This window comes from Perna viridis, chromosome 8 (assembly GCF_037379345.1).
Source record: "Perna viridis isolate PV_CMFRI_1.1 ecotype Kerala chromosome 8, ASM3737934v1, whole genome shotgun sequence".
Classification (NCBI taxonomy): domain Eukaryota; kingdom Metazoa; phylum Mollusca; class Bivalvia; order Mytilida; family Mytilidae; genus Perna; species Perna viridis.
In genome coordinates, this window is record NC_142452.1 from 38,687,631 (window position 1) to 38,714,628 (window position 26,998).

At 33.7% G+C, this 26,998-nt stretch overlaps 1 protein-coding gene across 3 annotated transcripts in view; it reads left to right on the top strand.

Annotated features, from left to right (window-relative positions):
- The window catches only part of LOC148610422 (signal peptide, CUB and EGF-like domain-containing protein 3), a 60,883-nt gene that overhangs the window by 5,698 nt on the left and 28,187 nt on the right, over positions 1 to 26,998 (top strand). For 2 of the 3 annotated variants that reach the window (XM_088543247.1, XM_088543248.1), the window contains exons 3-4: positions 5,882 to 6,526; positions 21,926 to 22,045. In XM_088543247.1, coding sequence (XP_088399373.1) covers positions 5,882 to 6,526; positions 21,926 to 22,045 — 765 coding nt within the window. Of the gene's footprint in view, positions 1 to 5,881; positions 6,527 to 16,308; positions 17,007 to 21,925; positions 22,046 to 26,998 lie in introns of those variants that run through there. The other variant, XM_088543249.1, reaches the window with a different exon arrangement.

A 26,998-nucleotide genomic window follows, 5' to 3' on the forward strand; every position in this document is an offset into this window, starting at 1 on the left:
GTTATGTACAATGAAATGCGCAATTTTCAATTATTTTACGTGTCATTGTATTTGCTTAAACAGCTAACAACGATATATAGTATTTTCATCAAACTTATAAACAAGCAGATGTTTACTAAAATTTATTAGGCTCGAACTTATTTTTAATTTATGCATAACTTAACTTCGTATTCACGGCTATTCATTGGTTCATTGGTCTTTTTGGCATTAATTTATCATTAAAAATTCTTTGAATCTTTTTTCAGTAATTAAAAATATTAATTAACCCTTCCGGTTAATTGACTATGCATTTTTTAATCTTATACTGTCAATTTGACCAAGTAGACCTATAAAGAAATTTAACCCCACAAAGTATCTTGGATTGGAGTGTTAAAAGTTAAAATCTATTTTGGCCTCATCGTACGAAACTATTCTTTCTCGTCAAATATTTCAAGATTAAAACCGTGTAAATTAGTACACTTTAGATGACTGAGTGCATCCTACAGGAATCTAATCCATGTCAAAAACTGTTGTATTTCGTAACAAATCAATGTTTTTTCACATAACTGTCAGAATGGTTTGTAAACATATATACAACAAACAGGCGGGGATCTTAAAAATCAGTCATTTGTATTTTTGTGAAGTACATAAAATTGACCTTGATGAACCTTCCGTCTCTGGCTAATTTCTTCGATAATTGTAATTTACTGTAACGTCTGACGTGTACACTATATCGATTGTCGTTTACCTTAATCTAAAATTATGAAAATATGAAAAAAAAGATCATATAAGAAAAGTCACCATTTTTTAAACAGAAGTTGAATGGGGGTAATACAATACTATCTATTCAATGCAATATTATGGTATATGGGGAATGTGGATTTCGGATGTTGGGCATTGGGATCTTGAATGGGAAAATTAGTTTAAAAGTCGTTATTTATTGTAAGAATATAACGAATTTAAATAAATATCATAGTTTGAATGTTTGACAATCTGAAGATATATAATTTTAGTTGATGTTTTGATGACGTAATAGTATAATAAGAAAAAAAAAACTTATTGGTGATTCTTCGGGAAATGTGAATAGGGATGGAGACAAATGAAGAAAACGGGGTGGTATATGATTAAATGTAAAGTTTATAACTTTCAAAATCTGAACTGGTTCAACATTGTACACATTCAAATACATATCAAGTCTTTTTTGTCATTTAGTTAAGTACCCTGCTGTAACTATTCTACTATATTGAATTTGAAAATTACGTAGAAAAGATATATTTTGGAAATGTTTTATAAGTATGTGAGGAATACACCCGAGTCAGACATTCTTTTATATCAAATTTGTTCACCTTTATACTTTTTCACCGTTTGGAGGATAGTCCTCTTCAATAACATTAATTTACCACTGTTCGATTAATACCAGATATATTGTATATCTTTATAATGAAAGACCCCTTCTTTTTGTTTACAACTCGGGAAATAATTCAAATTGTTACGAGCTCTTATAAGGAAAAAGTAAACGGTGATCGGCGTTTGATCGATTTGAAAAAAGGAATATTGACTCAAACAAAAATTTGTACTCCACTTTAAAAAATTTCAAACTGATTTTTAGAGTGTGAGGCATGCACTATATTTATTAATTGCCAGACTTCTTGTATATGCCCTTTAAGTTGTGATATACACAGGCAAAATTATTTCACATAATTTTCACACGAATCTCACATGTTTTTCGCCCAAGTTGAGCAAATAAACTTTGTGACCGAGTTCTAATGAAATTCGGGTGAATTGAGCCTTCGCGTGAAATGCACGTGAGTTGTTCACATGTAATTCGTGTTAAGTGAATTTCACCTGAAAATCATGTTAATTTTATATGAAGTTCATGTGAGTATCACGTGAAGCTAAATTAACATGAATTTCACGTGAAAGATATTTGCCTGTGTATTTGAAATTAATTTGAATGAGTTTACTTCTAAAATCCATGATTTCATTACAACTCAAAGTTATCATCTAATTCTTTCGGGGATTAAGGTACAATATATTACTTTTAGTACAGTTTTGTCTTTGCAGTAGAAAACACCTTTTTCGTTCCCAATTCCATACTAGGACTTATTTTGTTATCATTTTTTTAATGAGTACCGTGCTGTAACTATTTTGCTAAATTGTATTTAGAAAACCACATTAAAAAAATGTTTTGGAGAAGTTTTACAAGAGGCGAGGTATCCACATTAGTTATTCAGACTTTTGTTTGTATCATAAAATATTTGTACATTTTTTATCACCATTTAAAGGATAGTCCTCTTTTATGACCTTAACTAACCACTTTCGGTTAATTCTAGATATATTGTGTCATTATAATGAATAACTCTGGCAAATAAGGAAATAGTTTAAATTATTACTATCCCTTGAAAAGAGAAACGGCGTATATTTAACAGTGTTATCACGATGATAGACGTTTGACCGAATAAGAAAAAAAAAATGGAATTTTAACACATTCAAAATACAAAATTAAAAATTTTAAATGTGAGGCATGTAATGTGTTCATTTGCATTTGCAAGAATTTTTGCATACTTTATTTGTAGCCTTTTATGGGAAAATAGAACTGGATTTTGAAGTTGTTTTACTTCCACTTGATTTTATTCAATATTACCGATGATATAAATTTGAAAACCTCAAAAGAACGTGTTTTTGTAACTTTATTCAGGTATCATTAATAATTTGCTCTCAATTGTTCTCTCCTTTCATATAAATGCCATTTCCCACTATACTATATATAGAGAGTACTTGGGAGCGACCTCGTCCTTGTGCACTTTGTTTTTAAATGTGAATGGGCTAGTGGATTTTGTCTGTACAAGTACATATTTTGTTTCTTTAAACCCGATGCGATCTGGTGTTTGAATGTATTTATCTCTTTATTTGTAAACATTTTTTTTTCATTTTATCAGCAATTCATCACCAAGAACCCTTCTCGAATTTCCTGTAAAAATACAAACATATCAGAAACATAAAAAACAAACACTTGCTGAGATAATGTGATATATTTAATGTCCTATCTTGTTAAAAAAAATCGTTCAAAAGAAAAAGGTTTTCTTGGGGAAGTAGACCTAGGGTTAGAGACACAAATCATACAAATTTGTGGAACATTTGTATTCACCATTTCACATCGCTCTCAAGTAAGCATCAATGTAACTTGGACTGATTTAACTCTGTTTCAAAAAAGCTTGAAAAAGCTTTGCTGAAATTGAATATGATACAAACATATCACTTATTGCAAGAGTTATGTCCCTTACCTAAGGTTTACCTCCGTAAGTTTAAACAATAATATACCAGTATTTAAAGTTATCCAATAACTGGTAATTTATATAACTGCGATTTCATGTGATCTTCACGACCACCCCGCATCATCTCTGAAATCTGGAAACGTAAAATCATAGATATAAGTAGATTTCAAATAAAAACTGGAAGATTGTTTTTTATCTTTATACTTTCCGTGGAAATGATGGCATAGCAGCCGTTTCAGTAATTTTTGTTGGTCTGAATCACTCACGTCATCTTAGCATCTATTTATGAAGCAATGATATTGCAGTGTCGTATCCAAGTACTCCATTAAAGTATTCTCCAGTTCAAATATATAATTAAGCATTATTTTAGACATATTTTATATCATTCTCGGGGCATTTGTCGAACATATGTTGAATTTGTTCTTCGATATTTGAATTTTTCTTCTTTTAAGATAAATATAAACGACATGTTTGAAATGGACTGAATTCATTAGCACTATGCGCACTCCCCATATAAACCGCAACATGGAATGCTAGTATGTATATCGAAATAAAATCTGAAATAAACTCATCCTAAAAACAATCCTTATAAAACAAAGTCGAAAAAAATGAACCAATACCATAAAATAATTCCGTGGAGGAATTTAGGTTGCTGTCATCATTTTCATGGTATTATTTTATTAAAACAAACGTTTTCTTTAAGACAATACATAAATCACTATTTATTATGACCGGTTGTGAATGTACATCTTATTCAATTAATATATACACAATTGTTGATGCTTTTATTGTGTACATAAATATACACCTAAATCAAATGTTAATTGAGAATTTATTGACCCCTTTATGGCAGAATCTCTGTTTTCCATTTTATGACGAGGCTTTGATTTCAATTGTACTGTCTGTGGGTGGATATTAACAACTACACTATTGTATGTCTGTTTGCACGTCGTATGGTAGATCCAAATATCTTTCAGGAAGTTCTTTTTTTGTTTTTTTTTTTATTGTTTTTCGCATTTTTTGTTTCAGAATAACCGATTTTAGGTATCGTAAAAAGTGGGATCCTGTATATTGTGCCTTATTACAACAGATATATTTATTTTCTTGTTACATTTAATTTTAAAATTCTACAATATTTTATTAAAAGAAAAATTATAAGGTAAATACCACAAGTGTATAACAAATTGACTGTAGGCATTGCTAAGTTTTTTATAGGACAAAACATATTTAGCTTTCGACACACTGATTTTACTTTTTTCCAAAAGAAGTTGAAATCAACTGCTTATCCACCATTTAAATATTTTAGCCTGGTCATGAAAACCAGTTTTTTTCCCTTAATTTTGTACAGAACGCATTCATTCTACGAAAAGTGATATTCAGTTACTTACTTTTCATAAAAGAATCACAAAAATGAATTTAAATAAATTTATTTATTTGCGAATTTGTCTAGCAATGCGTACTTATGTTTACCAAATTTCCCTTTTGTGACTTGTTGACAATTTAATTAATTTGTATATTGCTACAAGATCACAGTAACAAGGCACTATCTGCCACAAAGTGTAACTGGCTGCAAGGTGTAAACAATACATTTGTTTGATACGCTAAGTCTATAACAAAATTAGAGTTCTTTCCCTTTCCTTCATTTTCACAATGACTTTCAAATATATTCAGATATAATTCAAATGCATAGTCATTTTTCAATGCCTTGTCTTACATTACGATGACAGGGAAATTGAAGACGGCTCCGATACGATCGGTCTAATTACCTAATTGACTTGTAATCTACACTAACCAACAATGCACCGAAAGGAAATTTACTTAATAGTTAAGCTATACACTTCAGATGATTGGCATTCTGTAATTCGACACGATCGTATTCAGGACTAGAGAAATATTTTAATAAACTTGTACCTATAACAGGTGATAGATTATATAAACAATAGTAATACCATACGGGACATTCCAATTGCTTACCTGTCAAACCTTAATACTGGTCTGTGGGTGTAAAGTGGTCTTGAATGTAATTCACACTTTCTATCAAGAGTTTTGAGAAAGTTTTCTTCAAATGACCGAAGATATCACGTAATTGCCAAAGAATTTATTTACAATTTTATTATTCTATCTGCAGATTATTCATTACCTAGGGATAACACTCTGAGAGATACTATCCATCATCTCGAAATCGTATTCAGGAACTGATTCGTGAAGAAGAAACAAAAATAAAAGCAAATATTTGATTAGAGCTATACAAAAATACATTAGAACAGCATTTGTATATAGAATATCTATGTATAACAATAAAGCACAATTTTAAACAAAAGGCATGAGTGCTGTAAATGATTAGAATATACATCTTTATGGTGTATAGACAGACAAATCAAGACTACAAACAAATTAAAGAAGAAAAACTTCATTGAATGTCGCACATAAACTGCATTAAGATAAAAATAAAAAAAAGAAGACTGTTATGGTTTTGTTTTTGTTTTGTTTTTTCACATATATGTATGTAATTGTTTTCGTAGTTCGTTACATCATTAAGTTTCATATGCGAAATGTTAGTACAAAGTAAAGTAAAAAAAAATCATAGTATACATGTATATTTTTTTAAATTTTAATTTCTATTTCAGTTTTGTTGCTTTTTTGCGTATTTACATCAGCTCTCTTAGACAACGTCGTTGACCTTGACCTTCGTAATGGAATAGTTAAAGGATATAGCCCTTATATCTCCTTCGTGCACCGACCAAATACTCGCGGTGGTTTCGCTTGTAACAAACAGGTTGTGCTTAAAATAGATTTTTCTGGGAAATATGATGGCGCAAGATTTGTGTTCGATTATTCTGAACCTCCTCGGATGTGGACAATGGATATTTCAGATTCTCCGACCGGCGACGGATACGGAGGTGATAACGGTACCACGAGCAATATGGCGGAAACTCAAATGCATAATAAACAGTTCCGTATCTATGGTAATAACCTTAAAGGTCACATGGACGCATCATCGGACGGAGGTCTTTTGATTCGGACTATTGACAATTTCATTAGGAAGGGTTCCCGTGTGAAAATTGATATAAGCGATGAAAGATTAGAATACAAATCAGGAAAATATAAAGACTTTTTAGAATCAAGATTTCTGTATACATTAAGCGGACAAGACACAAAGTACGGCCTAAAAGATTACAGTATTTATGTTGGTTTAAACCGTGTAGTAGGTGGTAGTTACAGGAGCGGAAGTGGCCTCTGTCGGGCGACGATAACTTTGTACTCACTTCCAGGTAATTTAACTTTGTTGGTATATAACTGATATACGGTTTTATATTTATGTATATCGCATTTATCTTACGAGTTTATGCTAAGTTACAATACCAGTTAATTGATCATCCTCCTCAATTCTTTAATGATTACCGTTTGCGTTTAAACTGTCTCGTGGAAAAAGATTTAATTTGGTACATTTAGTACATAGTGAAATGACATATTACAGAAGTAAACCAGTGCTATAATGTAGTATCAGTGTGACCGGCGGTACATTTGTTGTTCGTTGTTATCTTTGAAAATATATTGTAGAAATCATTTCAATTTCGACCAGTTAATGGAAAAGCGGTAACTTATTACAGGTCAAATATCAAAACAATCCTCCCGGTGGACCTGGTCAATGCTCCCAGTTTTTAGTGGAGTCCGAGTTGCTCATTTGCTTTTGTTACTTTGTATGTATGATTTTAGTTACTTTGTCTTCTTTGTTGTGTACGTCTGTTTTCCATGTCTGGTCTTTGTCCCTGGATTGACTGCATTCTTTTGATTACCGCTACAACCTTGGTTCCCTTGATTACTCTTTGATTACCGCTATAACCTTGGTTCCCTTGATTACTCTTTGATTACCGCAACAACCTTGGTTCCTTTGATTACTCTTTGAAGATTTAATTTCCGAACATTTTTATTCACTTTCATTAAGAAACTTGGTCTATTTGAATACATTGTTGTAAATAATTTTCGGATTATTTTAATACTCAATTTTATGGCATTGAATCTCCAATATGGGACAAGTAGATACACAATAAGTTTGTTTTGTTTGTTTGTTAGGGTTTAACTTCCGAGCAGGAATATTTCAGCTATATTCAGACGATGAACATGAAATTGATGATAAAATGAACATGAAATGATGATGAAATGAAAAAGGGATGGGACACAAGGACAATGGGGTCGACAAATTTTGATTGCCACTGGAAATAGGGAGAGGTGGGTAGGGTTGGGCAATTTAGCCTCCTATGGCGGAGCCTTATGGTTCCTACTCCGGGAGAATACCACAGTAGGGTTCTTTATCGTGCGAGGAATGTGGCATCTTTCCCAACACGGTGTACCACTATGGTTTGCGGTCAGGTTTTCCGTATTATAGCCTGACAACCCCAGCATGTAACACGCCAGGGGTACTCCATTCAACCATCTGGGACACACATCCAAGTTGCTCTGTGGGCAAAGCGCCCTAGCCCCCGGCTAGGGTTCTGAGCACTATTTAGTCGCCTTTTACGACAAGCTTAGCGCTGCTGCAGGCCTATTCTTTAACACCAGGACCTGCACGGGGCGATACACAATAAGAAAATACATTGAAGTCATACGCAGATTGACGACCGAAAAAAATGCAGCGACCAAGCTGCCATTCTTACAAACATGTTTCCGGAATTGTTATCAATACATGTTTTTAGCAAATTTAGATTGATTAATTATGGTTTAACGTCCTATTAAAATTAAAAAGCTTTCTATTTTCCTTAATATCACCAGGAAAGATCTGATTCAAACTTATCGATTAAAACTGTTCAATTTGCCATTTAAATGATATAGATAACTTGAATTAACAATACTAAGTAAAACCTGGTGCTTTTCGTGATTCCTGATAGCGTTATGTTTGATATTATTGTAGGATAGTTTGATATCATGTTTTGAATTTAACAATTTATAAAATTAAAAATATGTTCTCATACCTGTCTAACTCAGTATAACACCTTTCAACTTCCAAAGTTTGTGTGTTTTTCAGTGTGTACATGCTTCTTTATTTTGAAAAAATTCTGAAATAAAAATACGACATTTTTGCCAAACGTTTTAACAGTCAAGCTAAATACACAAACACAGGAGGCAACAATAATTTGGTCGCTTTCTCAGGGGGATTCGAACCCCTTCTCTTCTCTGATATCTATGTCAATAACGCCTTGTAAGTAAATATATATATATATATATATATATATATATATTGTTTATTTACATATTAAAATTGTGGGCTTTGTTGTATATATGCGTTAGAAATATTTTACCCTTTACCCTATACTGAAACGCTATTATAGCGGACCTGTTCTTGCAACACACTTTAAGTATATTTGAAATATATGATATAATGAACATGACATGTCCAATTCGACCCATATCAACCCTCAGGGTAATCGACCTAGTCTGAAATACGGGTCTCGGGTTGATACGAGATATAGATGTGATATAGATTTTAACAGGTTAAAATTTACTGTATGAATATATCTGATACTAACAAAAATACATTGTTTTTGGCTATGCTAAGGGACGCATCGATCAACACAGTTTTGGCGAGGTAACTTTATTATAATATAGATCACAAAAAGTTATGGTCTCCAACACTGTGCAAATACCAGATATATCGAACAATGTATAATGCTGATCTACTTTTAAGCAGAAATATCATTCACCCATCTGAAATCAACAGAGTAGTTGCTTAACCATAGAAGTCAAACTAATCATTGAAGGATATATATTTTTCGGTTTTATTTGGTTCTTTTGTATATGTGTTCTACGTTTTGTTTTTCGAGTGTTGTAATTTTGTCAAATGACTTTCCCTCCTTTACCCATTCCATATTAAAACTTCCTCAAATGAATCTTACTAATGAAGGGCTTTTGTAAATATGATTTATGGCTTATCTTTTAAGGGACTGGGCTATTTATACTCAAATCACATTTAACGTTCTTATTAATGCACCATTCTGTTGTTATATCGCTGATGTCTCCACCAACGGGCATATATGAGACTTCCTATAAAGCACGATATGCGTCTGCGTTAAGAGTTCCAACAATCACATCCTTACTGTATACATCACTACCGAAGTGCGTCACTTCCGACGTTTTGACAGATTGCGTAACTCACGGTACGAAACAAAAATTTGGAAATTTTTAATTCGTGAAGTAGGCACTCTTAAGTTACCCTTAGGAACGTTTTGCAGGATATCGATTTCGCGATTTTGTCCTTAAGTGTCCGAAAGTGGCCAATTAATTTCGGGACTTTAATGTTGTGGAGCTGTTCCCATATTTTCTAAGATGTATCGAAAATGACGCGCTTGTTGATAATGTCTACAACCGTTCCTCAGACTCATACCTCCCAAGAACTAGCTCGTGCAATTAACGTGATAAAAATACTAATTTCAACATGAATATTGATTTAAAATAAATTCAATTTTGCGTTTCTAGCTATTCAAAGCTCTTAGTGGTGTCATAAACTCACCATAGGAGGCTATCGAAACAGGTTAATGTTATATAAATTGCGCTTAATGTGTGAATTTGATGTTTTCAAGATCGTAGATTGTGATGCTTTATTATCAGCACGCGTCAATTCAATATAGATCCTAGACTGGAAATTACATAATGTTTGAGAAAAACCTCTGTGGTTAAATGTGGAACTGGTACAAGTATATTTTGATTAATGTTGATGCTATCATGGAAAAGATTTTTTTTTACTTTGAAAAGAAGAAACTGCATCAGAATATAAAAAAAAATTGTACCCACAAGGGAAAAACGCTTTCTAGACAATTGCGAATGAAAAATTTTGAGTGTAAATATTTCAAAGACTCTAATTTTAATCATAATGGTATGCAAAATAAATACAAAAAGTGGTTCTCCCATACTGTCAGTGAGTTTCAGACACGGACACTACTGGTAGTCTCATTCGGTCAATTTTTTTCCTAGACCAACCACAATAGTATGATAAACCATTACGAAAAATGAGTCTCTTATTCTGTCTGTAATTTTTAAACATCAACATTACTGGCGGTCTCCGGACAAAACTAACCCGAATCACCCTAATGGTATGATCGATGATTTCAGAAAGTGACTCTCTCCTTCTGTCTGTTAGTTCCATAAAACACTCGTTCTGTCTGTGAATTTTACACGCGGACATTACTGGCGGTCTCATCCGGACAAAACTAACCCGAATCAACCACAATGGTATGATAAATCGTTACGAAAAATGACTCTCCTTCTGTCTGTGAGTTCCAGACAAGTAAACCTATTGACCGGACAGAAGAACAAAAGCTATGATTGCACCACTTGACTGCGTTAATAACTTATTTTAAGACTCTTGTGTCTGTGATGTTCATCACACAACGTATATCTGATTGATTGTTAAGCTGAAGAAGTAATTTTAACTCAGTTTGTCAAAACCCATATCCTAACCCTTCAGAAACGATTGATGTTCGATTTATTTATTTCCGCTTGAAATATAATACTCTGGTATTCTGATGTAAAATATAACAACTCATTTATTTTTGGCCATCATCATGTATGTTATGGTTTGGACATTATCCCTCGTTGTGAAAATAGGTTTAAAAATGATATGGTACAACAAATGAATCAGGTTTGCTTCATACATTTTCAGTGCATTCAATTGTAGCGTACAGAGAATAAACTTATCATGAAAAGGAATTATTAGATTTGATTTTGGTTTTTCAAGTTCTTACTTTAAAAAATAAGATATTGTAGGAAATAGATTAATGGCCAAACTATAACAATACTCAGAATGAATCCAGAACTTTTGGATGGGGTTCCAGAAACAGGGGATTCCGGGTAACTGTTTTCCCATAATTGCACAAAAAGAAGAAAGTTTTCCTACAAGTGGGAAGATCAAACTCTAGGAACCGAGCTTTTGTGTCCGCCACTGGCACAATGATGGCAAATGTTTTCCTCACACTGTAAACAAGAAACAAAAGCATTGGAATCTGAATCTCTCATCGTGACAGAACTGCTTTGTTTAGTAGTAATATTATCACTAATATCCCAATAAGCTCGATTTGCTTGATTACCCTACCGGTGCACCTGGTCCATGCTCCCAGTTTTTAGTGGAGTCCGAGTTGCTCATTTACCTTTGTTACTTTGTATGTATGATTTTAGTTACTTTATGTTCTTAGTTGTGTATGTCTGTTATCCATGTCTGGTCTTTGTCCCTGGATTACATTCTTTTGATTACCGCTATAACCTTGGTTCCCTTGATTACTCCTTGATATGCTTGATGTCATAATGATATTTCGTCTGAAAAAAAATGCTTCAAAATATTTAGGTATTAGAATACGATTCATTTTTTGGTTATGGACTTTCATTGAGGTCAAGTCGTCATATATATAGACCTGACATAGTGATATTAAACGAGGACTACGTCCGAGGTCAAAATCACTCCACCAGTTCCACGTATGGCATTTTGAAATAGTAAAAGTCCTATTTGTTATACTGTGAATTTCAACCAATATCATCCTCTTTTTAGGCTAGCAAAAATCATAAGAATGCTATAATGAAAGTGGTCGGACTTGTTATTTCCAAATTTTAAAAGAAAAACGTGGCTGCTTTTACTATTTACAGAATCGTAAGGTTTCCAGGGAGTCAGAGACCAGGTCCGTGTGAATTGAAATATAAGCCCAACCGATAACAAAGAAGATATAGTAGTACTCATGTATTTTTATCAACGATATCAGCCGATGCCGCGTGATATAATCTTTCCAGTATCTCGGCAACAGGCAGATGTTGTTAAAACAACGATAAAAAAAACCCTTAAGTCCCCTTTATACGTAATTTAATAAATAGTTGCAGAGGTACGATCTCTATAAGGTTCATGTAATTTAAGGATTTTCATTTTTTTTTATTTTTAAATTAACTTAATATATTTGAGTAAATAGTTAGAATGACGAGCATTTTGCTTTATCTATGCTTCAAACTAAGACCCATTTCTTTTATACTATTCTTTTATTGGACTATTTTTTATGGTACTTTGTATGTGTGTTCCCCAGGTTCAACGCGAACAATCTATTTTCTGAAGTAATTCATAAATATTGACGATTCCATGACCTTTTATTTTATAAAACGTTTCCTGCCCTGCATTCAATGTTAAGACAAACCACCGCAAAAAGAATGGACACTTATCATTTGTAATTATCACAAAAAATGGAAACCGCATCATTCATAAAAATTGCCATAAATGACAATGTATATTTATCGACTTGTTCTGTTGTATTAAACTCCTCGGAAGTCGGGAGATGAAAGCTATATGGGTCATCCAGGTTCACCAAATGATGTCTGGGAATGTCCTGTGTTACAGACGGAGAAATTCACAATAATGTGGTAATTTATTCTGTAGATTTATTCACATAGACCGTCTAAAGGTAGAGGCCATATAAGGATACATTTTACATGAATAGTATTGTAAGTAAATAGAGGCTTGGCTTCCTACGTGAAAGGCCGTAATCTTTCAGTAACCAAAATGACACTTACATTGACCAAATCATATTTATTGTGACATGATTGACTACTCATTAAAAAGTTTTTAAAAAAGATTTTTTCCTATTGGTGACTCAAGTAATACGGTATTTTCTCAAGTCATACGATCATTTTTTTCACAATAGGTCAATTCGGTTGAATGATGTATACTTTATTGCTAACATTACACAAGCTTGATAAAAAATTCCAAAGAGAAACACGGCGATTTCAACAATAAAGTGGGAATAATAACGGTTATTAAAACCAGGATATTCCTTTTTTCAAATTAAAGTAAAACTTTCTTATTTCTTTGACGATTTGCATTAAAATTTTATTGAGATTTAACTTTGACAGTCTATTTAATTGTGATACTTTGAAGATTAAATTTAATTTGAATTTTCGGATGAAAAAAATATGCACCTGTGTTTCGCTGCATGAGGTAAATCCATGGGCTTAGGTCTTAGGCTATTATCCCAGTGATTTTAACGATGATATAGATTGATCCGTTCTCAATAGATTGACAAGCGAAAGTGAATCTATTTCCGATAATAGAAAAGACCGATAGAGTAAAAATGCATTCGGGAATAACAGCGCCATATATTTTTGTTACTGCCATTGCTGTACGTTATTTAAAAAAAAAGATTAAAACATGTATCTTTTCGGAAATAGTTTAAAGATAAAGCTGTCCTAATATATTTCCAGTGTGTCGGTGGGTCCATATAAACAATTTGCAGTTTTCTCGTTTAGAAAACTCAGCCATTTTTATGCATATCCTATTTTAGCTCATATATGATTTATCCTTGCTGGCTACCTGGCACTGTAGCAGAATTAAAGGACGCCTGGGTGCAGAGAAAAGGGGGGGGGGGTTCCAGGATATCATATTCTACTTTTTGACCAATTTTGCACGAAATTAAAAAACTTTTCAAATCAAAGGGAGACAGAATCCCCACAGAAATTTAAATTCTTCCTGACAGAGTTGTCCACAAAGCTTATTATAGATTTACTTTATTTGATCATAAGCTCAATATTTTGGTTATTGTTTGATCCTGAACTTTGTGACGAACTTATACCAATTGCGCCGGCCAAGACTGAATTTATTTTGCTTGTGTTAATGATGGGACGGGACTTGCTTACCATGAAACATTCAACGATTTTGAGAGTGTAATACATGTGTTGTTCTGGTTATTTTCTTCATATTGTTGGATTATATATACCAACATTCACATGTTTTAAAACGGAAACATTGTTTGTAAGTATGTTTTACTTGAAATTACTATCTGAATCGTTGTAAAATACTTTTTTACCAGTGTGTGTTCAACAAGGGTTTGTACTGGTCGCTTCAGCTTCTACCACTACCAGAAAATTTAAATAGGACGTAAAAACATATACGTACTTTGGTCCAAAATGTTCTACTGTTCATTTTACAAGGAAAACAAGAATTAAGTTAGAATCTTCAGTTGCATGATAGTGTATGTTTCGTGAAATAGACCCTTTTGTGGTAAGTTGATGAAAATGCTCAATATACACTTCCTTGAGGTAGAGCTTTGGTAGAACAAAAGATTTTTTTTCTCGCGGAAGTATATATTGAGCATGCTCTGCGCATGCTCATCGGAGTAGTCTACAGTTTGCACAAAAGAGTTTATAAACTATTTCAGTCTTTATTTGTCAGACAACTACAACACCCTCAAATTTGCTGCGCACAGATATCCCATAGATGTATTTCGAACATTGAATATCAATCTCTGCCACACTCGGCACTCAATGCGCCATTTTCATATAATCAGTAGTGCTCATCCCAATGCAAATTTTTTAAATTCAGGGTAGCAGAGCTAAAAGCTGGTGGGTTGCTACGTTATGATAAATCCGGAATGGGTTGTTAGGTCTGCAGAAGAAATTACAAAGTTGTTTCCATGATTCTTTACCTTAATGGTTTTAATGGTCAGTTATTAATATCCTGGGCATAACATTGATCTGAAACAGTAAAAAGACTATTATTGAATTTGAACATCTATAATACTGGGATATCAATGTTGAATTTATTAAAGATAAGATGTCACTCAGTCTAGCTCCAAGCTCTTGATTTGAATCATTCTGTAACTTATTGTATTTTTTTCTGCGTTTTCCTTAAGTTTATTTATAATAACGATTAGTTATTCTTACTATTTCTCGGGCACCGGTTGTCAGCTTCTAACGAAACTTTGGTGGAGGGATGCAAACGCATATTAATGAAATAATTAGATTCATGGGGTTTTTTAATCACTTTTCTCAGACTGCACAGATTCACCTTATCAATACTATCAGTGCTTCCGAAGTCAAAGGTAATTTTTTTATTGACGACTCCGTCCTCTATTTCTGTTTGTGGACACGTGTCAATCGCTATCAAGTTTTTAAATGGATCCCTCTTAACTGTTCATAATTTATAAGTTGATAATATATGACAACAAAAACCCTATCTTTTTGTTAAGTTGATTTTATTACCAAATTTTTTTTCATATTAATTTTAAAGTTTTTTTATGATATGAAAATTGGAATCCGTTTTCTTCTTTTTGCTAATGAAGAGGGCCGGCAGTTTTTGAAAATAAATACCTTTGATTTGCAAAATGTTGACATGAATATTCTAGTCTCCAGATTGTACTGTAATAAATTATTTAGCCGTGTAGCATTTGAAATTAACTTTTCTGATTCTCTAATTTAAAAAAAAAAATTAATATTCTGTCCCCTCCAAAACTGCCATGCCCCTCCTCAGAATCAAATGGCTGTCCCCTCAGGGATCCCTCAGTATGGTTTATATCTACAAAATATTTACTAACTACTTAAGGAGGTTGACCTAGGGCAAGGAACACATAGTTGGAACATTTGTACTCAGCATTTCACATCAATATCATGTAAGCATCAAAGTAACTTGAACTGATTTCATTCTGTTTCAAACTAAAGCTTGAGAGGATTTGGTGAAATTGAATATGATATAAACATATCACAGATTTCAGGAGTTATTTGTCTTACCGTAGGTCTACCTCGTTAAAACTTAGTTTCCTTTCGATATACATTTTGTAATGTGATTTAGTTAATGTGGGGCAATATATATTCTTCACGACAAGTGACGAGTTTCACACTTGCATTATACCTTTGTGCCTAGTAATTCCCCCTCATTATTACGTTGTAGCATTAAGTTATGAAAGTGTCATTAAAAATCACATCAACTGAACGTGCATTGTCATCGTGTATAGAGCGACAAATTCCTTCATGCATACTAAACTTCAATTGTTAAAAGTCGGTAAACATATTAATAACACAATCACAATTTTAATATATATTTTTTTTAAATTGTGGAATAATTCGCATCATTGTGCGAACACTTATAACTTGTTTGATAAGATCGAAAGGCCACAAATGTCTTTGATTTTGTCGTTCCAGTTTGGATGTATTTTATATTCTTGATAACAATCAGTTTCACTGTCGTTTATGATTTCATCTCGATTAACTCCTCGTAATTTTTATACATTGATACATTTGCTAATATTATACAGCAATTTCTAACCTTTGTGGAAGGCGCATGCTTGTATATTGACATAAGAAGTTATAACTAATTGTTAAAAGGTATTTGTGCAAAGTTTTTGATGATTTCATATCTTTACTTTCATTGTGGATAGTTAGATAACTTGTGAGTTAGAAGGAGGGATTACGTCGTGTACTTGCAACATACTCCCCTGTTTCGTGATCAAATCGATACAAATTTATACGGACAAAACTTTTGTACAATAAGCATTTAAATATTGAAAAAAATATTCTGTGTTCGACGTTTTAATTCATTTACATTTATTTTCCATTTATTATACAATGACAAAGTTGCTAAGATTAGAAAACGGCTATCCTAACTGCACGTTACATATTTTGAAGAGCTATGAACTGAGAAGAAACCGTCAATATGGAATGTAAAAAATTTGTTAGTACAAGAATTCAACATTGCACCACAAGCAAAAAGACGTGAAATTTCATTGACATTTATGACGGGATGATATCCATTCCTAAAGGTGGTATAAATCGTCATGATGAGTTCGAAAATAACCTAAAACGGATAGTTCAAAATACGACTGTTTAATTCGATTCCTATAATTAGTAATACAATGAAATTTAAGAGAAATTTACTTATAAGTGGTTTTACTATACTTTTTCTGTTGATCATCATAACCTCGACGGCAAGTGCGAGAAAAGGAAAACGTAAAAAATCTAAAGGTAAGAAAATGATTATATATCTTTTTTTCTCATTTTATTATTATTTTTTTCTGAATAGCTTGAGGCCGAAGTATGTGTGTGGTATTTGGCGGGACATTTATTGATGAATGATTGTAAATTTTATAGTCTTATTATTGATATACGTCTCGACTGATGGAAGGTTGAATATACTTACTGACTGATGCGTAGTTAGGTGATAGGAAAGCTTGATTAAACCATTTTGAATGGGTCTGATATGGCCCGCAGTCAACATTTGGGTCTGTATGTCTGTTTGTTAAGCTTGCGTTTAGTGAAGGAGGCTTCACATCATGAACAAATCTGATGTGCATGTATTCCCATCATGACCAAGAACTCTTTAACACGTATATGCTATTTTATGGTTGTGCCTCGAAAAATGTATCCAACCGAGTAATAGTTCTTTTCTTATCTGTCGTTTTTAATTGTGTGATTTGAAGCTATTTTGTCTTCTGAAAGGACCTTTGTACAACTCTCTTACATCAGAGCTAAGTTAGAAGAGAATTTTTTTATTTTATTTGTTTGTGTGTGTGTGTGTGTGTCTTTTTTGTACTAGTCGAGTAGGATCAGTTTTTCACCCTACTTCATAGTATGTCATGATAAATATAAATTAAGATTGACCAGTGGTGGATCCATGAAATGGGGCCACTTACTGGTCAAATGGGGCCCTAAACTGATTTTCATTTTTTTGCAATATTTGCAACCAATGTATTCGAGCACAGGGACCCCCATCTTATCTTGGATCCACCTAAGTCGAATAATTTTCCTCTCCGTTATTCTCGTAGTTGAAACGTAATTGTACATTTAAATATAAATCAGCTGATTGTTCAGGAGAAAGAGTTTCAGTTCAATATGCATTGGAAAATAAATTCCAGATTATACAACCAGTTCTAAAATTGTTGATCATTTTCTTTTGTCAGTAGGAGAATTACTATCCTTCTGTATAGAACCATTCTATTCAAAGTTTATAACCAATTTCTTAAATTTCACGTAACATCCAATCACGCAATCAATTCACAAAAATTAAATGAATTGACACATTGCATTTGCCAGTAATGCGTGCATAACGGTCTTAATCAGGTATCTACTTAAATCTTTGATCTGATAGAATTTTAATGAACCACTTACGTTAGAAGCCTATAAACATGAGGTAAAGGAATTCTCTGAACGCATGTTATATTTCAAATGCACTTCGACGCCTGCCATTCTAATTAGTAAGAAATTAAGTACAAAAGTTTTTATTGCCTGTTTATTGACGAGTTACACTCGCTACTTTTCATCACTTTGTAAAATTAACCACAAAAAAAAACTGTCATTAGAACTTAATATGTTGCTATTTTGAAGCGACGAAAGGCTTGTTTGTTCGTCTTTACGACCTAAATAGGTCTCCTTCTGTTCATTGTTGTTTTTCTATATACTACCTTTAGCAACGTTTAATTAAAATCTAAGCTATTTTGTAACAGTTTCTAATTGAAAATTCTGAACAGGGAATCAGTGTCTTGTCTTCACATTATTTACTTTATTGTGTTTGTTTGTTGTTCTATGGGTGGTTTTTGTTTTGTTGTGTTGATCTTGTACGAAATTGCTTTTTCGCAAAATAACAATGTGTAGAGAAAAGGGAAAAACAACTAACGGATATGCATTTCCTACGTAATTATATTTTATTTCTTGAGGGTATGAAGCAATAAAATGCCTATTAAACCCCCTGCACTCAGATTCGTATTAAATGGCAATAATTTGCCAAGAATGGAGTACTTGAAACAGTCAAGGATTGTTCTCCCGTTCAAATCATTGTAATACCACCAAGAAAGATGCAAGTTGATTCATCTTGAGAGTCTCAACAGGACGTTAATGTTGTAATAATTTGTTAAAGAGTTTAACACTGCATAGTTAAAAGCAACATTACATCACTATAAAAAAGTGTCTGCATTTTCCTATTTTAATTTTGCAATGGAGACGACCACCCAAACAAAGCTTGATCGATCAAGATGTTGTATTACTTTTTTATTGCACACCTTGTGCAGGTAATTTGTTAACAGTGGTTTGGCTTTCATGTTACAGTTGCGTTGGTGATGTATTATATAGTGTATACAATTAATACATCTATCTTGTGGTAAATGGCTGTATGGGACTACAGTTGCCTTCAGTGTTTTACGGAATTATTACATTGTGTACTTTTGTAATTGTTGTTTGTTTTCCCGCGGTTACTGATCTCGGTTGCCATTTTCTGAAAGCACCAACTATTTCATTTGTGAAGGGGGCTGGGATTTTTTTAAATTCAATTATTCTAAATTTTAGCAATTTTTTTTCTTTTCTAATGAACAGAAATAGTTTATAATTCAATATAACGCCCATTATTTATAAATGACGATTTTTTATAGAAAATTAAAAATCCGGCTGCTGCTCACCCCAAGGTGTTTGTGACTTTAGCAATAGCTTTTATCACTATGAACATATACTACAGAAGACAACTACACATTATAATGTTAAATTTAGAGCTCTTGTGTTTCTTTCAAATTAGCCCGGGTGCCATGTACAAATAGAGATCATAGGTAACTGGAAAACCGAGGACACTTACTCTCCCGTAGCACGTGGTCAATTTTCTCATTTTTTTTAAAAGTGTACGGGATTTATATTTAATTTGGGTTTCTCTGCGTTTTCTTCCTTTTTCCAAAGCAGTCGGTATAGTTTCGCTTTTTACCCTTTGACCTTAAAGACGCTCTTCCATGGAAACGCAAGTCACCTGATCGCAATTCTGTTTCCCGATTGGTCAAATACTGATAACATAGTGGCATTAGAAAAAACTGTATCGAAAATTAAAATTGCATGCCTTGTGTTATTTCCTGAATGAAATGTAGAAAATATGTGTAAAAGGACCAAATTTTACTGCGTCAGCTATCTTTATTTTTAAAGAGAGTACTTGTTTATGTTTATGGTTGTTCCCGTCTCAATTGTCTATATAGAATATTAAATGAGGAATTACTTTCGAGTGCGTCTCTTGCTTTGTTAATCTGATTTTACCTTCACTATTACTAAACCCTATTTTGCCGTTTTCTCACGTTTTGGTAGTAGATATCTCTCCAACACTTCGAAAAAATATTGTATTACTATTCGGAAGTGCAAATGACTTGAAGATAAATACTTAGTACTTTAATGAATGGATCGCGCCAACCACAGCGTGTTCCGGCATCAGGAAAATATATAAATTTATGAATCAGAAATTTTGTAGTAATTTTACTCCCCGATGATAATATCAAAATATGAGATATAAAATATTTTAAACACAGTGTTAGCAGTAAAACGATAAATTAAATGTGAATACACTGTGAAAGTTGCATAATTTGGCAATAACATCCTACTAATATAAATAGATTTACCCACCAGAAAAGGGCAAAACATCGCTTTCATGTTGTTACAAAACAATTATATTTGTGTTCCACAGTATAGGTGGTCGCTTTAATATTCAATATAGAATTTGGCTTACACACATAGATGATTTATTGTGTTGTTCCAGGCATAATTTAAGTGTAAGTATTTGTAAGAATCAGGCAAAATGGAAAAAAATCTGAATCATGCATGAAAAGACCCATGCACCGACCTGACAGTATGTTTTCATTCAAGGATGCTTTTTTTTTATTTAAAAAATCCATTATTTGATCTCAGCATCATTGGATTTACTCAGAAACTTTTAAATAGAAAGTTATATCAGTGAGGTTTTTGACAGAATTATCTATCCCTAGCTTTTCAGTGCATTTCAATAAAATATAACTCAATTGCCAAAAATGATATAGCAAATCTTGTCTGTTTTCCTTGATTCTGAAGATGCAAATAGTCAGATTAAACTTTAAAAATGGTGGTTTTTGTCACACCATATTTCACCCACTGCCTGATTCTTACAGGGACTGACACTTAACACGCATTCTTGTTTTATTTTCACAAAGTTTTACTTTACAAGGCATTATACGGCTGTCTACTTTATTACATTTTAAACTTTACTAGAATAAAGTACAAGTTAAATTATTTGATTAATCTGTGTGAATGATGAAGCCTTTCGTGAGAGAACACCGGCTTTAACGTGTAGGCTTAGGAAAACTATAATTTCGATGGGAAAAACTCCATGATATCCAAGTTATTAAATAAAGTGTATTTAGTAAAAACTTTCATCTACTTGAAGGTTTTAGTCCTCAACAATAACCAATCTCATAGCGAACTTTGCCCAACTAATAAATTGAAAAAAACACATAGCATAGATATATTAAACAGAGAAAAACACTTTGTCTTCTACTTTTGAAAGTAGGATAAAACATGCGACATACATATAATGTCATCGTAATTTCTAAGCAGAGGACGCTTACCCTACCGGTGCACCTGGTCCATGCTCCCAGTTTTTAGTGGAGTTGCTCATTCACTTTTGTTACTTTGTATGTATGATTTTAGTTACTTTATGTTCTTTGTGGTGTATGTCTATTTTCCATGTCTGGTCTTTGTCCCTTGATTACATTCTTTTGATTACCGCTATAACCTTGGTTCCCTTGATTACTCTTTCTAAATAGTGTCTATCCTTTCCCTATTGCAAAGGAGCTTCTATCAGTAAGATATCCTTAAACAATGGCGCATCGTAGAATTTTATAACGGGGAGGCGTAATTACGAGAATCAGTATAAAAGGATACCAGATTATGACGGGTTTAATGAATGAATATGATAAGTTGCCTTATTCAATACAATATTTAAGAGATTACAATAGATTTTTTTCTCTTTGAAAAGTGGGGGCGTACACCACCCATTACGCCCTCACCTGGACCCGCCTCTGTTAAATATCAATATTGTTTAAACTGTGTATGCCTTATATTTACGGACCAAATTGTGTATCTCATGTAAAATACGATTGTTTTTCTTTTTGTAGAAGACGCCTGCAAAAAGGGGACCCATGATTGCAAGGAAAATGCCATTTGTGTTAGTACTAGGAAGAGCTATAACTGTAAATGCAAACCCGGATATTATATAGATAAAAAGACTTGTGTAGGTAAGATCTTCATTCAGCTCTTTCTCGTTTACAGAGAGACATTCTTTTTTTTTTACAGATGTTTATATTACAACATGCATACAATATTGTACCAGAAGCAATCGAATAGGTTATGAGTTTAAGGCACCGACCATTTTTATATTGAGGGGGGAGGGGGGGCTGGGATATGTTTGAAAAAAAAAAAAATTAATTTTACTTTGAAGAAAAATTTCAAAAAAATGTTTTTGTGTTGCAAGAAAAAAATAAATGAAGTTCCTTATTGGTAAAAAAAAAATAATAATGTTGCATTCTGTTTTTCATAAAAAAAATGTTTAGATAGAAAAAAAATTAAAAAAAGAAAGGAGAGGAGAGGAATCTCAGGTACATATAATGAATGTACCATAAACTGCCACTCAACATGTTATTATATAATAAATTATGTATGAAGAATTATGTAACAAATGTCTTTTATATTAACATTTTACAGTTTATAGTCGAAAAATTCATAATGGTATAATGAGCAACTAAATGGATATCAATATCCAGAGATACTTTGTGTTATATTAATCACGTATGTTAATCAAAGTATTAGAAAGATGCAAAAATTTCATGTACTATTACTAAACATAACCAATTTAGATTTTATCTCCATAATAGAGAAAAAAAATAAGATTACCATGCCGTCCGATTATTTCCCATTGTGGAAATTGCATAGACTTCTTGACTTTTTTTTTGCTACCTATAGTTAAAGATCAGGGGACTTATATACGAGATAGCTCGGAACTTTTGCAGTTTTTAAAAACAACAAATTCCCTATGTACTTATGACATGACAAGCATGTATACAAGCATGTGCATTAATGAACTAATTAAGGCGGCTGAAAACGTTCACTTTGAAATGAAAAAAGAAGTCTATGCTATACTTTTGAGCAATGATAACTTACTTCTAACATTATAATTTGTTCTATTAGAATTAGTTCTTAATGCGATGTACAATGAGGACAGTTCCTAGCCCTGACATATGCGACATACAAGCGTAAGAACTTTATGGTTGATAAGTTCCCCAACAATAAAAACATAATTAGCTCCGAGATGATGGTTGTATTATCTTTAATGGGTCTTTTGATCAACTTCTAATGTTATTTAACATAGCTAATAAGAACGTGAAGTACTCAAATTTACTTATACGTTATCTAAGTCCACAGTAAATTTCTTAGAGAAAGTGCAATTAAATCCAAACGGAATAGGGTGAAACCTTACGACACTTAAGACTAAATAGTAGTCCAGTGTGCCTAATGCACAATCTCAAAAGTTTTAATTCATTAAAAAGTTACTCAACTGCAAAATATACAGCTTGTACTGCCCATAAGCAGAGCGTGTACTCTCAGACGTAAAGTCAATAAAAAAAAATAATAAAAGGTTATTAACATTTGTAACAAATTGTATCCAACATTACACGCAATCTCGTATCTGTTAGGAAAACACTGGTCTTGTATAATTAATGGCCCTGAATGCTCTCAACTATTAGAACCACCACTAAAGCAGACCCTGGTCAAACCTTTATAATGCACGTCTTTCAAGAACAATTAAACTATAAATATTACTCCATAGCACTTTTTTTTATCTCTTGAAGATCAAATCATCACATGTATATACTGTTCTTTATATATACATCCTTTACATAATGCATTTAATTACGAAACTAATTAATGTATTCACTATATGATCTGAAGCCAATGCAACATTCCTGAAATATACTTGTGATATGTGTATATGTTTTACAAATTACGCCCCGTGCAGGTCCGGGTGTTAAAAGAATAGGCCTGCAGCAGCGCTAAGCTTGTCGTATAAGGCGACTAAGTAGTGCTCAGAAACCTAACCGGGGGCTAGGCGCTCTGCCCACAGAGCAACTGGGATGTGTGCCCCAGGTTGTGGAATGGGGTACCCCTGGCGTGTTACATGCTGGGGTTGTCAGGCTATAATACGGAAAACCTGACCGCTAACCATAGTGGTGCACCGTGTTGGGAAAGATGCCACGTTCCTCGCACGTTAAAGAACCCTGCTGTGGTATTCGATAGGAGTAGGAACCTTTGCGCTCCGCCACAGGAGGCTAAATTGCCCGACCTTACCCATCCCCCCTTTTTCCAGTGGCAATCAAAATTTGTCGACCCTATTATCCTTGTGACCCATCCTTTTTTATTTCATTTCATGTTCATTTTATCACCCATTTCATGTTCATTGTCTGAATATAGCTGAAATATTGCTGCTCGGACGTTAAACCCCAACAAACAAACAAAATAAAACATTACAAATTACATTCGATTTCACTTAACTATAATTTTTCATCCGCCGATGAAACTTTTCTCCCTTAAGACTGCCTTAATGGTTGCAAGCTGGAGTGTGGACACATTATACGAAACCGGAAAAGCTGCCCGGGCTGCAGTAGAAATGGAGCGCTACAACTTTGATATTTTGGGACGAGGTTAGATGGACATCTTCTGGAGCGGTCATGCTATCTTCAGGGCAAACTCTACTGTACTCTGGACCGCCAAACGAGGATGGTAACCATCAACATGGAGTAGAAATCTCACTCAACATGAAGGCCAAATCATCATTCATCGAATGGAATCCTGTGAGTGAAAGATTTATCGTGGCAAGATTTATGTCATAGGTACAAAAAGTAACACTCATTCAATGCTACGCTCCTACCAACGTAGCAGAGGAAGAAGACAAAGAAGAGTTTTAAAACCGGCTCCAAGCAACCCTAGATTTAACAACACTTGGGGCATCTTGATTGTAACGGGTGACATGAATGACAGAGTTTGAAAAAAAGAACTCATCACGGGGAAGGAATGAATTGGTAACATCAATGAAAATGGAGAACTCAGAATGCAGATTTTTCTCCCAGAACGATCTGGTCATAGGAGGTACGACATTCCAACTCCCTCACAAGGAAATATACAAAATAATTAACCCGGATATCTCCAGAGATGAAAACTAGAAACCAGATAGACCACATTACGGTTGGCAGGAGATGGAGAAAGAGCATGACAGCCGTTAGAGCTTATCGAGGTGCTGATATAGCATCCGATTATCAACTTGTGGCGGCCAAATTTAAGATCAAGATAGCCATGGCAAATAGACAAGATCAGATTAGGAAGCGAAAGTATATCATAAGAAAGAGGCGCAGTGGACAAACAATGGGAAAGAGTAAAATCCACAAATAATAACACATGCCAAGAAGGACTTGGATTCTCAAAGAAGGAATACAAGCCATGGTTATCTGACGATACAATCGAGACAGCTGAGAAGCATAGGCCTGTTAAGATATAACTTGACCAGGTCAAGACAAGATTGCAGAAAGAATGGTTGACGAGCGTACATATAAAGCATTAGGAAAGAAGTAAAGAGAAAGGACTAGACAGGATAAAAGAACCTACATCAACAAGCTCGCTTCAAAAGCAAATAATGCGATGGGCAGAAATGACACGAAAACTGCGTACATCACACGCCAACTGGCAGGTAGAAAGATCAAAACCAGTGAAAGACAAGATGGCAATGTGATAACAAACCTAGATCGACCACTTTTAAATGGAGAAGATATATCAGATGCTGATGATCTACCTCTTGGAGAAGACCTTAATGTTGATATTGGCCCAATCTCGAAGGATGAAATCATAAAAGCCCTACGAACAAGGACTGAAAAAGTCCCAGGACCAAACCAAATTTCCACCTGAGGTCTTGAAGATCAACCCGGAAAAAACCTACATCTTGAATGATTGATTGATTGTTGGGGTTAAACGCCCGAGCAGCATTATTATCGCCTATTCTTTTGGCACTCGGACCTGGACTGGGCCCTACAGCACCTTGCATGAGCTGTTTGAAAACGTCTGGGAAACACTGGAAATCACTTGGGAGTGGAGTTTAAGCTCCATCATTTTGCTTCCAAAGAAGGGCGACCTCAGCAACTGCCAAAAACTGGATAGGAATTCAGCTACTCTCCAGATTCCGATGCGGTCGATCATGTATTGACCATATTGCCACATTACGGGTCATCATCGAGGAGTAAATAGAATGGCAATCAGCCCTCTATATAAACTTCGTGGATTTTAAGAAGGCCTTAGTATAGAAATGTACTTTGGAAGGTAGTAAGACACTGTGGAATCCCTGTCAAATTGTAAAGATTATCCAAGGACTCTACAAAAACACCAAATGTGATCCACAGTTCAACACTCTCACCATCCTTCAATGAACATACAAAAAATACGCCAAGGTCGTCTCCTGTCACCCCTTATTTTCTATATAAGTGTGCAAGAATTTTAAATAGATATAATTTACAATCATGAATGTTCTCATAAATTGCTTCTTGCCTAATTAATATAATTTGGGGTGCTTAAGGGCTATAGACTCTAGATTGGCTATGCATAATTGATTGTGACGTAGGCTGCTTCCCTGCACAAGTCTCAGACTTTCTCGTGCTATCGCAGGGGAAGCTAATCCCGGCCTGCACGAATCCCAGACATTCTCGTGCTTGTATGGTTTAGACAAAAGAAGCAACTCCTCATCGATTTTTGGCTACAGACAAAGCCATATCCTGTTGCGGTAAATTTCATCCAACCCTCACCAAAAACATGGAGTGGTTGGGAGGATTTTATTTTTTATTTTTTACTCCTTACCATATATTTGCTGGCCTAATTTTATCTTTTTGGTGTGTAGACATGTCCTAAATCCATAGTCACATCAGTATCAGAGAAGAAACATTATTTTGGTCACCAAAAATTGAAAGATTTGTGTATTATAGTGCCTAAATACAAGAAACCGAAGTGAAAAAATCCCGATTTTGAAATTCCCGTCCCATTTAAAAAAAAAATTGTCCCTTTTTTTAGGATGTAAACCTATTATAGTAATTTTATTTGGTCTTAACAAGAATACAATATCTGATTATCTGTGTCTTTACTTTCATATGTCCTCCTTT